At 35.7% G+C, this 13,507-nt stretch overlaps 1 protein-coding gene across 1 annotated transcript in view; it reads right to left on the bottom strand.

Moving 5' to 3' along the window:
* Positions 1-13,507, bottom strand: part of HCN1 (hyperpolarization activated cyclic nucleotide gated potassium channel 1) — a 450,978-nt gene that overhangs the window by 120,242 nt on the left and 317,229 nt on the right. The window contains exon 4 of the mRNA NM_001206580.2: positions 3,494-3,712. Within this exon, the coding sequence (NP_001193509.1) occupies positions 3,494-3,712 (219 nt within the window). The remainder of the gene's footprint in view (positions 1-3,493; positions 3,713-13,507) is intronic.

Below are 13,507 nucleotides of genomic sequence, written 5' to 3'. Positions count from 1 at the left end.
GTATGGGGGAAGATCAGAATCATTTGGTTTGTTCTGAGAACAATAATTTTCTGGTTGGAAGAGCGATTTGGCAACGAGATCCATGAGTTTAAAAGTTGGTTTGGCACCAGTCTTTTTCCAACAAATTATTTTTGAAGGGCATATTACCCATAATCAGTTCATTTTAAATGACCTGGAATTTGCTTTACTATAAATGGGATTTGACTAGTTAAAAAATGAGAGCAGGTCTTAGTGCCTAGTCTTTTGTCTTTGTTCATAACATTACCTTATACAAATTTGGGAGACTAGATTGATTAAACATATTTCTATGGAATAAGAAGCTTATGTGACAGTCCTGATTACAGTCTTTCATTACAAGAAAAGAATAAGAATCTGTGGATTATTCATTAAAACCAAAAAAAAAAAAAAACCACTTGCCTGAACTGACTAGGTTTAGAATATAATATTTTTGATATGATTACATAAAATTGCACAACTGCATGATTTCATTCAGGATTACATAATTCACCTTCATGGTTGAGAGACTACTTATGATAAACTATACCTTCTTATTCCAAAGGGATCATAAACACTTGCTGATATGATAAAATTCTGTCCATTTGGATAAATTTATAATGTTAAATTTATTATCATTATCAAACTAAGAATCAGTAGTTTTTTTACAATTTTGGGCAACATACGCAATATCTGAAGCCCAGAGCAGCACTGGCTTACTGCCTCATGCTCTATCATTAGAAAGCACAGCCTATTTAAACAAGTCATTCATTGATGAACCTGCCTTAGATTAATATACACTTTGCTTCTTGGATTCAGAAGCTATTCAGTATATAGTTATTTCAATTTGATAATTTCCTCATACAATTAAGTATTTGTCATGTTCAAATTTCACACTAAAAATCATTCATGTACGTCAGGTACACCAAGGTGAGTTGAAAATTTCTCATTCTAAATTCATAATGTGCTTTGTGTTAAAATTCTTGCTTATTACAAAGGAAAATTGCACACCTAAACGCTGCTTTTACTAGAATTATTTGACAGGAAAGAGAGTGACAAGTTTTGAAATAATAGTAGGCTTCCCAGGGGTGCTGAAGTGTAAGAACTGAGATACAATAGTATAAAGATACAGAGTGATTTAAAGCAATTTCATTTAAAAAAACTAGATGAACTGTGGGTATATCTAGAAAAGGTAGTACCTACCCAAGAAAATGGAATGATTAAGAAAATGGAATGCTCACTGTGGGGAGTATGTCTAGATAAGGCATTTCCCAAGTGTTCATCAATCACTTAAAATACAAGGGTGTTTGGCAGAGGGCAGACAAAATGTTAAATGTTCAGAGCACACACATTAATAGAAAAAATCTTTTCAGTTCGTTGTTTCAATCAAGATGTACAAACTTATCTGACCAGGAAACAATTAAATAGGTAATTCAACAATGAACCAGCTCTGTGACAACCTAGAGGTATGGGATAGGGTGGGAGGCTCAAGAGGGAGGAGACATATGTATACTTATGGCTTATCCATGGTGATGTATAACAGGAACCAACACAATATTGTAACTATCCTTCAATTAAAAATAAATAAAATTTAAAAATATACTCATGTATATATATATATATATGTATGTATGTTTATGATTTATTTATATTATCTGTGGAGTAAGTTTTGAGAAGAACTGAGATTTTAAAATAAAAGGTCTAAAAATCTGCTAGATTAGGATTTACTCTTCCTTCCTCATGTTTACTGAGCTGCTAACCTGAGATATCAGAATGCTGGTTGTGTAAGAGGCTCCCTCCTATACAGGTTTACAATTGTAAATGCAGATCCAATGAAGAAGACTTCTAAAGGTGTCAATCTCACTGAAGGTTTACAGAGGTCAGAGAGTAGAAACAGAACTTTCCTGATAACAATAGTGAGCAGACCTCTTTGAAGGGAATGACTGCTCCTATGTGAGTCCAGCCTGCTTTGGGATAGGGCTGTGGGAGGGCTACCTTCTAACCCTTGACCTTTCAGGGGTACGTCAAGAAAGTCGCTTGGAGATCTTTGAAATAAGTTCACATAGTTAAGAGACATGAGTCTGGAGTCCAGTTCACATATGAGAACACGCAAATAGCCTGTGGACACTGGGGTGTGACTCTGCCAAGAATCTGAAGGCTAGACACAGGCTCTTCGTTGCTTTGATGGAGGAAGCAGTAGTGCTGAGAGATGGGCTAAGAGATGGATGCCTGAAGGCTTCTCTGTGGACCAGATCTGAGTGATGCAGCAGGGCTAGCCTGACATCTTGGGTCTCATCCAAGAGCGGCTTCTGGCAGAGCACAGAGCCCTCAGCAGAGAGGCTGGTGATGGCTGCCAGGTTCTCAGGCCTCTCTTAGGGAGATGCAGGAGAGGGAATCAATGCCACTCACCTAAATGACCAGCTGTTTCTGACTAAACTGTTTCAAATGTCAAAAAGTAACAAAAACTTATTCCAGTATCCTTTATCCTCTACCAAACCCTCCTAAGATCAAGAATTTGATGATGAAATACGGCAAACATAATATGTTGAAAACTTCTGTCAATAAAGTCACAAATGAAATGATCTTTGCCTGTTTGGTGAAGAATTTATGAGTCTAAGCTGTTATTACTCATCAGGAGACATATTCTAGAATTGTTTGAACCATTACTTTCAGATATGCTTTTTAGCAAGGTGCATATATATTATATATTCTATCATATTCAACAGAGCTCCAACACTAGAAATTCTTCCTTCAGTTATAAAACATTCTTATCTGTCAGAAAGTTACTGATGTTTGTGAAGAATCTAAGTACTGTCTGATTATCCAAGGTCTAGTACCAACCAAATAATTCAGCATATTAAAACAAAATCCAATGAATAAATCCGTGCACAAATCTACTTTCTCTCTTTTGAGAAAAGTTTAGTACAGCAATCATTTCAATTAACACACTGTGCGTAAGAATGCATGATAGCAGCTGTTAGTATGCATTTTAAAGACTGGAGGGTGTGTGGTGACTTATCTAGATATATGGGCAACATATGTTCAGCTATGCATATGGACTTAATATAAATTACGATTGCAATATGCAAAGAGGCGAAAAGAGACATGAACAATGGCCGTCTCTCTGCATTTAATCAGCTCACATTTTTCTAACATGTACAAGAGAAGTCTTTATATTATAGTAACTGTTTAAAAATTACAGAACACAAACCATGACAACACCTCAAATCAGCTTCATACATTTGAAACATGGAGCTATTTTTTTGTGGATGAAAATCAGATTTTTTTAAAAGAAAATATGTATTTAAGAGAGAAACTGGAAACAAAAGCTATGAGGACCATCTTGAAAAAAGTTCAAAATATGGAAACATTGTGGTTTCCTCCTTCGAACATTTCAGCTCATTATAGTTTCGTTACTGGGCATAGTTTATTTATCTGAATACTATTAATTAAATTGACAAACTAGCTGGTTGAATATATTAGAGATAAAACCAATTACCTTCTCTTGATATTGCCGCCTTGAGGAATCCAAAGACTGAATTAGAGCCGTGGCGTGGCCAACAAACATGGCGTAGCAGGTGGCCCCGACGATCATGCTCAGCATGGTGATCCACAGGTCAGACATGCTCACGGGGGCTTGGGCTCCGTAGCCAATGCACAGCATATGACTCATCGCTTTGAAGAGCGCGTAGGAATACTGCTTTCCCCAAGAATCATTCTGCAACAGAAGAGAAAAAGGAAATAGAGTGAACCATTAGGATAGCAGAAGAAAAATGAGTATGACCGATACACAGAAGCATTATAACATTCTTGTAATAGAGAATTTACACAGATACTTCGCCCCAATAGTTAATCAAAAGACCGGATGTTTTTCAAAACTTGCTAAATACAATGAAATAGAAATAGTCTATGTTAAAATATGCAATCCTGGTCAGTTTTATATGTTTTTAAAACTAAAAATTCCTTTTGGGACAGTGGTGTGAATGAATGTTGATAAGTTCATTTTAAAATTTCCAGGAAATCTGTGTCATTCTCTAGTAATATATTATTATTTGCAAATTGAGAAATGCTGCTGATTGATATGAAGCACATAGGCTTAAGTATAGGAATTTTTGTCAAAGCTATCATATTAAAATTTTGAAAGTCCAAATGATATATTTGTATAGACCTCAATGAATACCTCAATACCTTAAATGAAAAATTAACATAATTTGGAAATACAGATCTGATAAGTGAAAAGACTTCCTTGAAGACTTCTCTGAGTAATGAATATTGAAATTCAAATGTCAAAGTTGATGATGGATGAATCTTACTGGCTTTCTGTAGAATAATAAAATAAAATAAGCAAAATAATATCTTGGAGGACACTGAAAAAAAACAAAAATGCTGACTTCTGAGATTAGTTATTAGATGCAATTTCTGATGTAATTTCAAAACTCTATCTTAAACTCAATTCTACAAAAATAAGTTATTCAATATATCTTATATATTGTCTGATAAAACTTAAAGAACTTTTTTGATCAATGTATCAAACTGCCTAGTCCAGGATTTACCTCATTTATGAGACTCAGGGTAAAATAAAAATTTGAGGCCTTTTAGTTTAAAATGTAGGGGGGGAAAGTATTGTTGAAGATAATATATAAAGAATTTTCCTTAAAATATTTAATTCATTATAAAACTTGGGATAATAGTGCTAGTTGAGTAACAACATAAACTTATACATTTCAAAAAGTTAAATTCTGGTATCATAATTATATATAATACAAGTAATACTATACCATTGTGATATCTTGAATGATCATACAATTTTTATGGCTTAGTTTTCTGACAAATTCATTCTTTATGTCATAAAAATTTATATGATTAATAATTTCATCTTCAATGATAAAACTGAAAATTACATCAGTTCCTTTTGGCTAATGCAATATCACAAATAATTTCTGATACATTTTTAATTTGGGGGAAGATCTTTCTGTTGATGCAACCTTTACTGGAACTGGAGTATGTATAGCCTGGGGACAACATTAGGATGAATGTTTGATAAATTATTTTAATATATAAATTTTAGTACTTCTGGAGCTGATGATTCTCATGGAATAATTTCTAATAAATGATTTAACTCCATAAAAATCATATTCAAGAAACTCTGTCTTATTTTTATACTAGTTTTTTTTTTGGTTGTTTTCAAATCAAATATTTGGTTTTTTTTGTTTTTTGTTTGTTTTTTAATTTTATTTTATTTTTAAACTTTACATAATTGTATTAGTTTTGCCAAATATGTAAATGAATATGGACATTGTTAAGAAATAATAGAGAAATATGTACGATTCATCAGTTCTTCTCAAAGGTGAAATCCTGCAAACTATAGAGCAATGTTACAACAAGAAACTGACATGAATATAATCCACTGATATCATTTATATTTCAGTAAACGTGTACTCATTTGTATACACAAATTAGTTTTATTCAGTTTTATTACATGTATCGGTTCCTATACTCATCAACACTGTCAAGATACAGAACAATTCTATCACAACAAAGAACCATTACACTTTTTTGTAAAACCATTACACAGTTTTTCTATTGAACTTAATGTTAAATGTAAATGTATGCAATGATATTTTAATGTTTCCTCTGACATTTCCTGTAACTTTTAATTAAAGAATGATCAATGCAAGAAGCCAAAAATAGCTTCCTGATTTGTATATAACCCATAATGCCTGATTAGGTTTTATCTTCCTGTATTTTCAATTACAAGGAAAATTTAATTTAAAAATTGTCTTCCTTGTTAATAACTGGCTTATTTAAAACTTCATATGAAAATAGTGTTATTTTCCAGTGTAAGTGATGATCTTTAAATTTCTTATTGCTAGGCTGGTGCATATTTGCATCTCAATGTTGCAGGAGTTGTTAAATCTGGAGATTTTAAAATCAAGAATTCTAATAACTACCTGATAACTTTTATTGAAATGGCTATATGAATTCTTTTATCATGTAATAATTTATTGACAAAGTTTACTGTTTGAGCTCCACAGGGTCTGTCTTGGAACTTAAGAGATTTAATATTTATGTAGATACTTTGGAGATGGGTTCTTGGGCCTGACAGGTGAATCTCACCATGGTCTTCTCCTGGCTGGCATGGAAAGTCCTCCTGTGTGTCTCTGCTGCTTAGTGTTAATACTGCTGCTTCTGTTGCTGCCTTTGCCACTGCTAACCTGGACCCAGTTCAGGCCTGTCCACATTAGAGACACAAAGCATCCAAGACTGCTGAGGCGTGCATATCTGTGCCTTGCTGCCAGGCCAACTGCTTGGCTTCTGTACTTCCTGCTGTGCCTGTAGGCTTGAACCTGTATATGCACAGCTGCTACCTTGCAACGCCAATGCTCATATTCATGGTTCCATGTCCCAGTGGACTTTGCTTATGAACATAAATTCAAAGATAATGCTATTATGAATTTCAAGATGGCTGCAGCAGAGCATGAATCCAAGTGCAGAGTCCTTCCTAAAGTAGGTCCTTTTACAACTCCCAGATCATAAACCACATGTACATACAGTGTCTGTCAAATTAACTTGAGTCTGTCAAACTAACTCCTAAATAATCATAAATTTTAAAATAATGTATTAATATTAAATATATGTACAGATATTTTGTTTATTGTTTTAATACGGCTTTCTAAAGTTAAGTTTATAGATTACAACAGAACATGATAAGTTTGAAAAATCCAACCTCATAAACTTTGGAACTGGTTGAGTCTGCAGACAAATAAAATATAACCAGTCTCATTTAGTTGAAAGTTAAGGTTCTTAAAGTGAAATTCATTTTATTTTTTTATACAATAGGTCATGTTGCCATTTTAAGCTACCCCTAGTCTCTGTCAGTATAAAATGAAATTTAATTTTAAAGAAAGAAAATTATTTATGATATTATACATGGAAAATTGTATAATGAACTCATGCACAAGTTTGCATTTTGGGGAATGAACAGAGCTCATACTCTCAGGAATACACTTAGGGTTCCCCAAATTCTAGATGTTTCATAAACAAGAAATGGAATATTTAATTAACAGAGCAACGTGCTCTATAAAAATCTTGAATGTACCTATTATTTAAAATGATACTTAAATTCTTGAAATTTGACTCAGTTTCATACTGATAATACTAAAATTGGATACATTACAAACCAAACTACAAAATAAACAAAGGTCTTTTATCCTATGATCCATTCAAAGAATGGATAGAAAGAAAACAAGCTTGACTAGTTTCTTACTGGATTTAAATCTCTTTAGAGCTCCTAGAGAACTGCAGGTATTCACCTGTCATGGTGACTTCTACCCTGTATATGATGATCATCTCATGGACTTATATTTTCTCATAGATTAGAGTCTAAATAGCATAATTCAGTAGAGATACTCAACATTTTTTATTACTGTCAAAAGGAGTGAATAAATAAATTTTGACTATAATTAGTTAAAACCAGCATAAAAATTTCTTCCTTTATGTTGTTTAGGCATCTTGAGGTAATTAGATATAATGGAAATAATTAAAAAGTTCAAAAAGGTGTCCAATGGAGGTTGTGCTTTCTGTTCATGTTGGTTTTTTAGGAGAAGCGGCATGAGGAGCTAGAGAGTAAAGTTTAAACCAATTTCCCTAAATAATGCAACTAGATAGCTGCCAAACTATTTTATACAAGAATGTGTGTTATGTTCCTTTTCAGTTATCTCCTAAGGCACACACAACAGACATACATATTCCCTTTTAAATGAGTTGAAATAAATGTCTATTATACATGCTTCATGATTCCTTTGAATCATGGAAAACTTTTCAACTCTTGTTTTATCCATCCCTTTCTCCCTTTCTCTCCATTTCTACTTCTTAAACCAGGAATGGTTTTCTCTGTACCTTTTTCCATGTTAACATAAATACATGGAAAACACACACACACACAACACACACATTCTGAGATTGTGGCTTTTTAATCCTTCAAAAATGAATTATATTATATACATTTTTTCTGTATATTGCTTTTCTCACAGAAATACCCCTCCACATAGCTAATTCACCCATTTTCTACTGTTTCCTAGCTTCTTCCATGACAAATTATTCTATAATAAACAATCTAATACATATAACCCTTATTTTGATCAATCAGATTCCCAGAAAAGTCTTTATTGGGTCAAAAAGCAAAGTTTTCAATTGATTTTAAAATATACTGCCAGACTGAAAAATACTGTGAGTCAGTTCAGTCGCTCAGTCATATCCAACTCTTTAAGACCCCGTTGACTGCAGCACACCAGGCTTCCCTGTCCATCACCAACTCCCAGAGCTTGCTGAAATTCATGTCCATTGAGTCAGTGATGCCATTCAACCAACTCATCCTCTGTCGTCCTCTTCTCCTCCTGCCTTCAGTCTTTCCAAGCATCAGGGTCTTTTCCAGTGAGTGAGATTTTTAGCATCAGGTGGCCAAAATATTGGAGTTTCAGCTTTGGCATCAGTCCTTCCAATAAATCTTTAAGGGTGATTTCCCTTATGATTGACTGGTTGGATCTCCTTGCAGTCTAAGGGATGCTCAAGAATCTTCTTCAACAACACAGTTCAAAAGCATCAATTATTCAGCACTCAGCTTTCTTTATATTCCAACTTTCACATCCATACATGACTGCTGGACAAACAATAGCTTTGATGAGATGGCCCTTTGTCGGCAAAGTAATGTCTCTGCTTTTTAATATGCTGTCTAGGTTGGTCATAGCTTTTCTTCCAAGGAGGGTCTTTTAATTTCATGGCTGCACTCACCATCTGCAGTGATTTTGAAGTCCAAGAAAATAAAATTTCTCACCGTTTCCATTGTTTCCCCATCTATTTGCCATGAAGTGATGGGACTGGATGCCATGATCCTCATTGAATTTTAAACCAGCATTTTCACTCTCCTCTTTCATCTTCATCAAGAGGTTCTTTAGTTCTTCTTCACTTTGTACCATAAGGGTGCTGTCATCTGCATATCCAGAGAAGGCAGTGGCAACCCACTCCAGTACTCTTGCCTGGAAAATCCCATGGACGGAGGAGACTGGCAGGCTGCAGTCCATGGGGTTGTGAAGAGTCAGACACGACTGAGCGACTTCACTTTCACTTTTCACTTTCACACATTGGAGAAGGAAATGGCAACCCACTCTAGTGTTCTTGCCTGGAGAATCTCAGGGACAGGGAGAGCCTGGTGGGCTGCCGTCTATGGGGTTGCAAAGAGTCAGACATGACTGAAGTGACTTAGCAGCAGCAGCATCTGCATATCTGAATATATTAATATTTCTCCTGGCAATCTTGATTCCAGCTTGTTCTTCATCCAGCCTGGAGTTTTGCATGATGTACTTTGCATATAAGTTAAATAAGCAGGGTGATGATATACAGCCTGGACGTACTCCTTACCCTATTTGGAACCAGTCTGTTGTTCCATGTTCAGTTCTAACTGTTGCTTCTTGACCTGCATACAGATTTCTCAGGAGACAGGTCAGGTGGTCTGGTATTCCCATTTCTTTAAGAATTTTTCAGAGCTTGTTGTGATCCACACAAAGGCTTTGGCATAATCAATAAAGCAGAAGTAGATGTTTATCTAGAATTCTTTTGCTTTTCTGATGATCCAACAGATATTGGCAATTTGATTTTTGGTTCTTCAGCCTTTTCTAAATCCAGCTTGAACCTCTGGAAATTCACAGTTCACGTTCTGTTGAAGCCTGGCTTGGAGAATTTTGAGCATTACTTTGCTAGCATGTGACATGTGTGCAATTGTGCGGTAGTTTGAACATACTTTGGCATTGCCTTTCTTTGGGATTGGAATGAAAACTGACCTTTTCCAGTCCTGTGGCCATTGTTGAGATTTCCAAATTCGCTGGCATATTGAGTGCAGCACTTTCTCAGCATCATCTTTTAGGATTTGAAATAGCTCAACTGGTATTCCATCACCTCCACTAGCTTTGTTCGTAGTGATGCTTCCCAAGGCCCACTTGACTTTGCATTCTAGGATGTCTGGCTCTAGGTGAGTGATCACACTATTGTGGTTATCTGGATCATGAAGATATTTTTTTGTATAGTTCTTCTGTTCATTCTTGCCACCTCTTAATACCTTCTGCTTCTGTTAGGTACATACCAGTTCTGCCCTTTATTGTGCCCATCTTTGCATGAAATATTCCCTTGGTATCTCTAATTTTCTTGAAGAGATCTCTAGTCTTTCCCATTCTATTGTTTTCCTCTATTTCTTTGCACTGATCACTGAGGAAGGCTTTCTTATCTCTTCTTGATATTCTTTGGAACTCTGCATTCAAATGGGTATATCTTTTCTTTTTGCCTTTGTCTTTTGCTTCTCTTTTTTTCTCAGCCATTTGTAAGATCTCCTCAGACAAGCATTTCACTTTTTGCATTTCATTTTCTTGGGGATGGTCTTGATCACTGCCTCCTGTACAATGTCATGAACCTCTGTCCATAGTTCTTCAGGCACTCTATCAGATCTAATCCCTTGATCTATTCCTTGAATCTATTTGTCACTTGATTTAGGCCATACCTGAATGTTCTAGTGGTTTTCCCTACTTTCTTCAATTTAAGTCTGAGTTTGGCAATAAGGAGTTCATGATCTGAGCCACAGTCAGCTCCTGATCTTGTTTTTGCTAACTGTATAGAGCTTCTCCATCTTTGGCTGCAAAGAATATAATCAATATGATTTCGGTATTGACCATCTGGGGATGTCCATGTGTAGAGTCTTTTCTTGTGTTTGCTATGACCAGTGTGTTCTCTTGGCAAAACTCTGTTAGCCTTTGCCCTGCCCTGTACTCCAAGGCCAAATTTGCCTGTTACTTCAGGTATCTCTTGACTTCCTACTTTTGCCTTCTAGTCCCTTATAATGAAACGACATGTTTTTCTATGTTAGTTCTAAAAGATCTTGTAGTTCTTCATAGACCCATTCAACCTCAGCTTCTTCAGTATTACTATTTGGGGCATAGACTTGGATTACTGTGATATTGAATGGTTTGCCTTGGAAATGAACAGAGATCATTCTGTCATTTTTGAGATTGCACCCAAGAACTGCATTTCAGACTTTTTTGTTGATTTTGAGGGCTACTCCATTTCTTCTAAGGGATTCTTTCCCACAATAGTAGATATAATGGTTATCTGAGTTAAATTCGCTCACTCCAGTCCATTTTAGTTCACTGATTCCTAAAATGTCGATGTTCATGCTTGCCATCTACTGTTTGACCACTTCTAATTTACCTTGATTCATGGACCTGACATTCCAGGTTCCTGTGCAATATTGTTCTTTACAGCATCAGGCTTTACTTCTATTACTAGTTCCATCCACAACTGGGCATTGTTTTCATTTTGACTCTGTCTCTTCTTTCTTTCTGGAGTTATTTCCCCACTCTTCTCCAGTAGCATATTGGGCACCTACCAACCTGGGGACTTCATCTTTCAGTGTATTCTTTTTGAATTTTCATACTGTTCATGGGGTTTACAAGGCAAGGATGCTGAAGTGGTTTGCCATTCCCTTCTCCAGGGGACCATGTTTTGTCAGAATTCTCCACCAAGACCCATCCATCTTGGGTGGCCATGTTTCCCAAAACAAGTTTTCCAAAAACATGTAAAAATATACTCTTATCACTTTCTACAGTGAGAAAAGCTATTATTATTTATAATAAATAAAAGCTATTATTTTTATATTTCATTGGGTAGGGAACTTGAGAAGGTGTTCACATACTTATTAATTAATTAGACCTCTTTTCTGATGAAATTCTTATTTTTCTTTATTTTAAAATACGGTAATATTTTGAAGACTGGATATCAATTCTTTATTTGGTTTAAATATTTACATATAATTTACTGTTTGCCATACAAAGTTATCATTTTATGTAGAAAAATAAATTGTAAGGAAATGGCAACCCACCCCAGTTCTTGCCTGGAAAATCCCATGGACAGAGGAGCCTGGTAGGCTACAGTTCATGGGGTCACACAGCATCAGACATGACTGAGTGACTTCTTTCACTTTGACAGCTACAAATTTCCTTTATTGGTTTAAAAAACTCTCTAAATTGGAGATTATTCACAGGTCCTAAATTTCTTGAGATTATGTTATTTTATGTTTACTTATATTTACATCTTTTATCTAAGTAAGGTTTTTTGCCTTTGGTACACAGAACGAAGTTCAGATTTTCTTTCATTCTATAAAGTTTCTCTCTTGAGACAGCATATGACTTCTAACCTAATCCCCCCTGACAGAAAAATTGTCTCCTTTGTTATATACTGTCTTTACACCATGGGTGTTTGTTTCTTGGCTCCATATTTTGCTCCATTAACCTACTTGACTATTTCCATGTTGGTAGAATATGGTTTTAAAATACAGTAACCTTAGAATCTATATATCTATAAATAGAATCTATTTATCTGTCTATCTATCTACCTATCCATAAAGCAAAGACCCCTCTCAATCCTAACGGGAGTTTAAATTGAGTTACTGAGTAAAGGAATTTGAGCAATACCATGTTTTAAGCAGAAAAAGAAAATGTGGATAGATGATTGCAGATGTGGGACAGGATATTTGAGAGAAAACTCTTATAGGAACAGTCATCAAATCCAGAAAATTCATTGTCTACCTATCTATCAAAAGAGTTACTCATGAATTAGCCAGTCTAAAATATAAAATGATATGTAAGAAAATAAGGACTACACTAGCAAACATATTGATGGCTAGATCTGAAGGCATCACAAAAGTTTTTTAGTATAATATGAAAAACTGATTCAGAAAACTAAGATCATGGCATCCAGTCCCATCATTTCATGGCAGATAGATGGGGAAACAGTGGAAACAGTGGCTGACTATTTTTCAGGGCTCCAAAATCACTGCAGATAGAGATTGCAGCAATGAAATTAAAAGACGCTTACTCCTTGCAAGGAAAGTTATGACCAACCTAGGCAGCATATTCAAAAGCAGAGACATTACTTTGCCAACAAAGGTCCGTCTAGTCAAGGCTATGGTTTTCCCAGTGGTCATGTATGGATGTGAGAGTTGGACTGTAAAGAAAGCTGAGCGCTGAAGAATTGATGCTTTTAAACTATGGTGTTGGAGAAGACTCCTGAGAGTCCCTTGGACTGCAAGGAAATCCAACCAGTCCATTCTAAAGGAGATCAGTCCTGGGTGTTCATTGGAAGGACTGATGCTGAAGCTGAAACTCCAATACTTTGGCCACCTCATGAGAAGAGCTGACTCATTGGAAAAGATCCTGATGCCGGGAAAGATTGAGGGCAGGAGGAGAAGGGGACAACAGAGGATGGGATGGTTGGACGGCATCATCGACTTGATGGACAGGGGTTTGGGTGGACTCCGGGAGTTGGTGATGGGCAGGGAGGCCTGGCGAGCTGCAGTTCATGGGGTCGCAAAGAGTCGGACACGACTGAGCTACTGAACTGAACTGAACTGACCTGAACTGAAAAACTGAAGTTTCTCAACAGGGAATGATACAATCTGAAAGGACAAAATTTA

This window comes from Bos taurus, chromosome 20 (genome assembly GCF_002263795.3).
Source record: "Bos taurus isolate L1 Dominette 01449 registration number 42190680 breed Hereford chromosome 20, ARS-UCD2.0, whole genome shotgun sequence".
NCBI lineage: Eukaryota > Metazoa > Chordata > Mammalia > Artiodactyla > Bovidae > Bos > Bos taurus.
The sequence above is the reverse complement of the archived record's forward strand: the minus strand, read 5'-3'. Positions and strand labels throughout refer to the sequence as shown.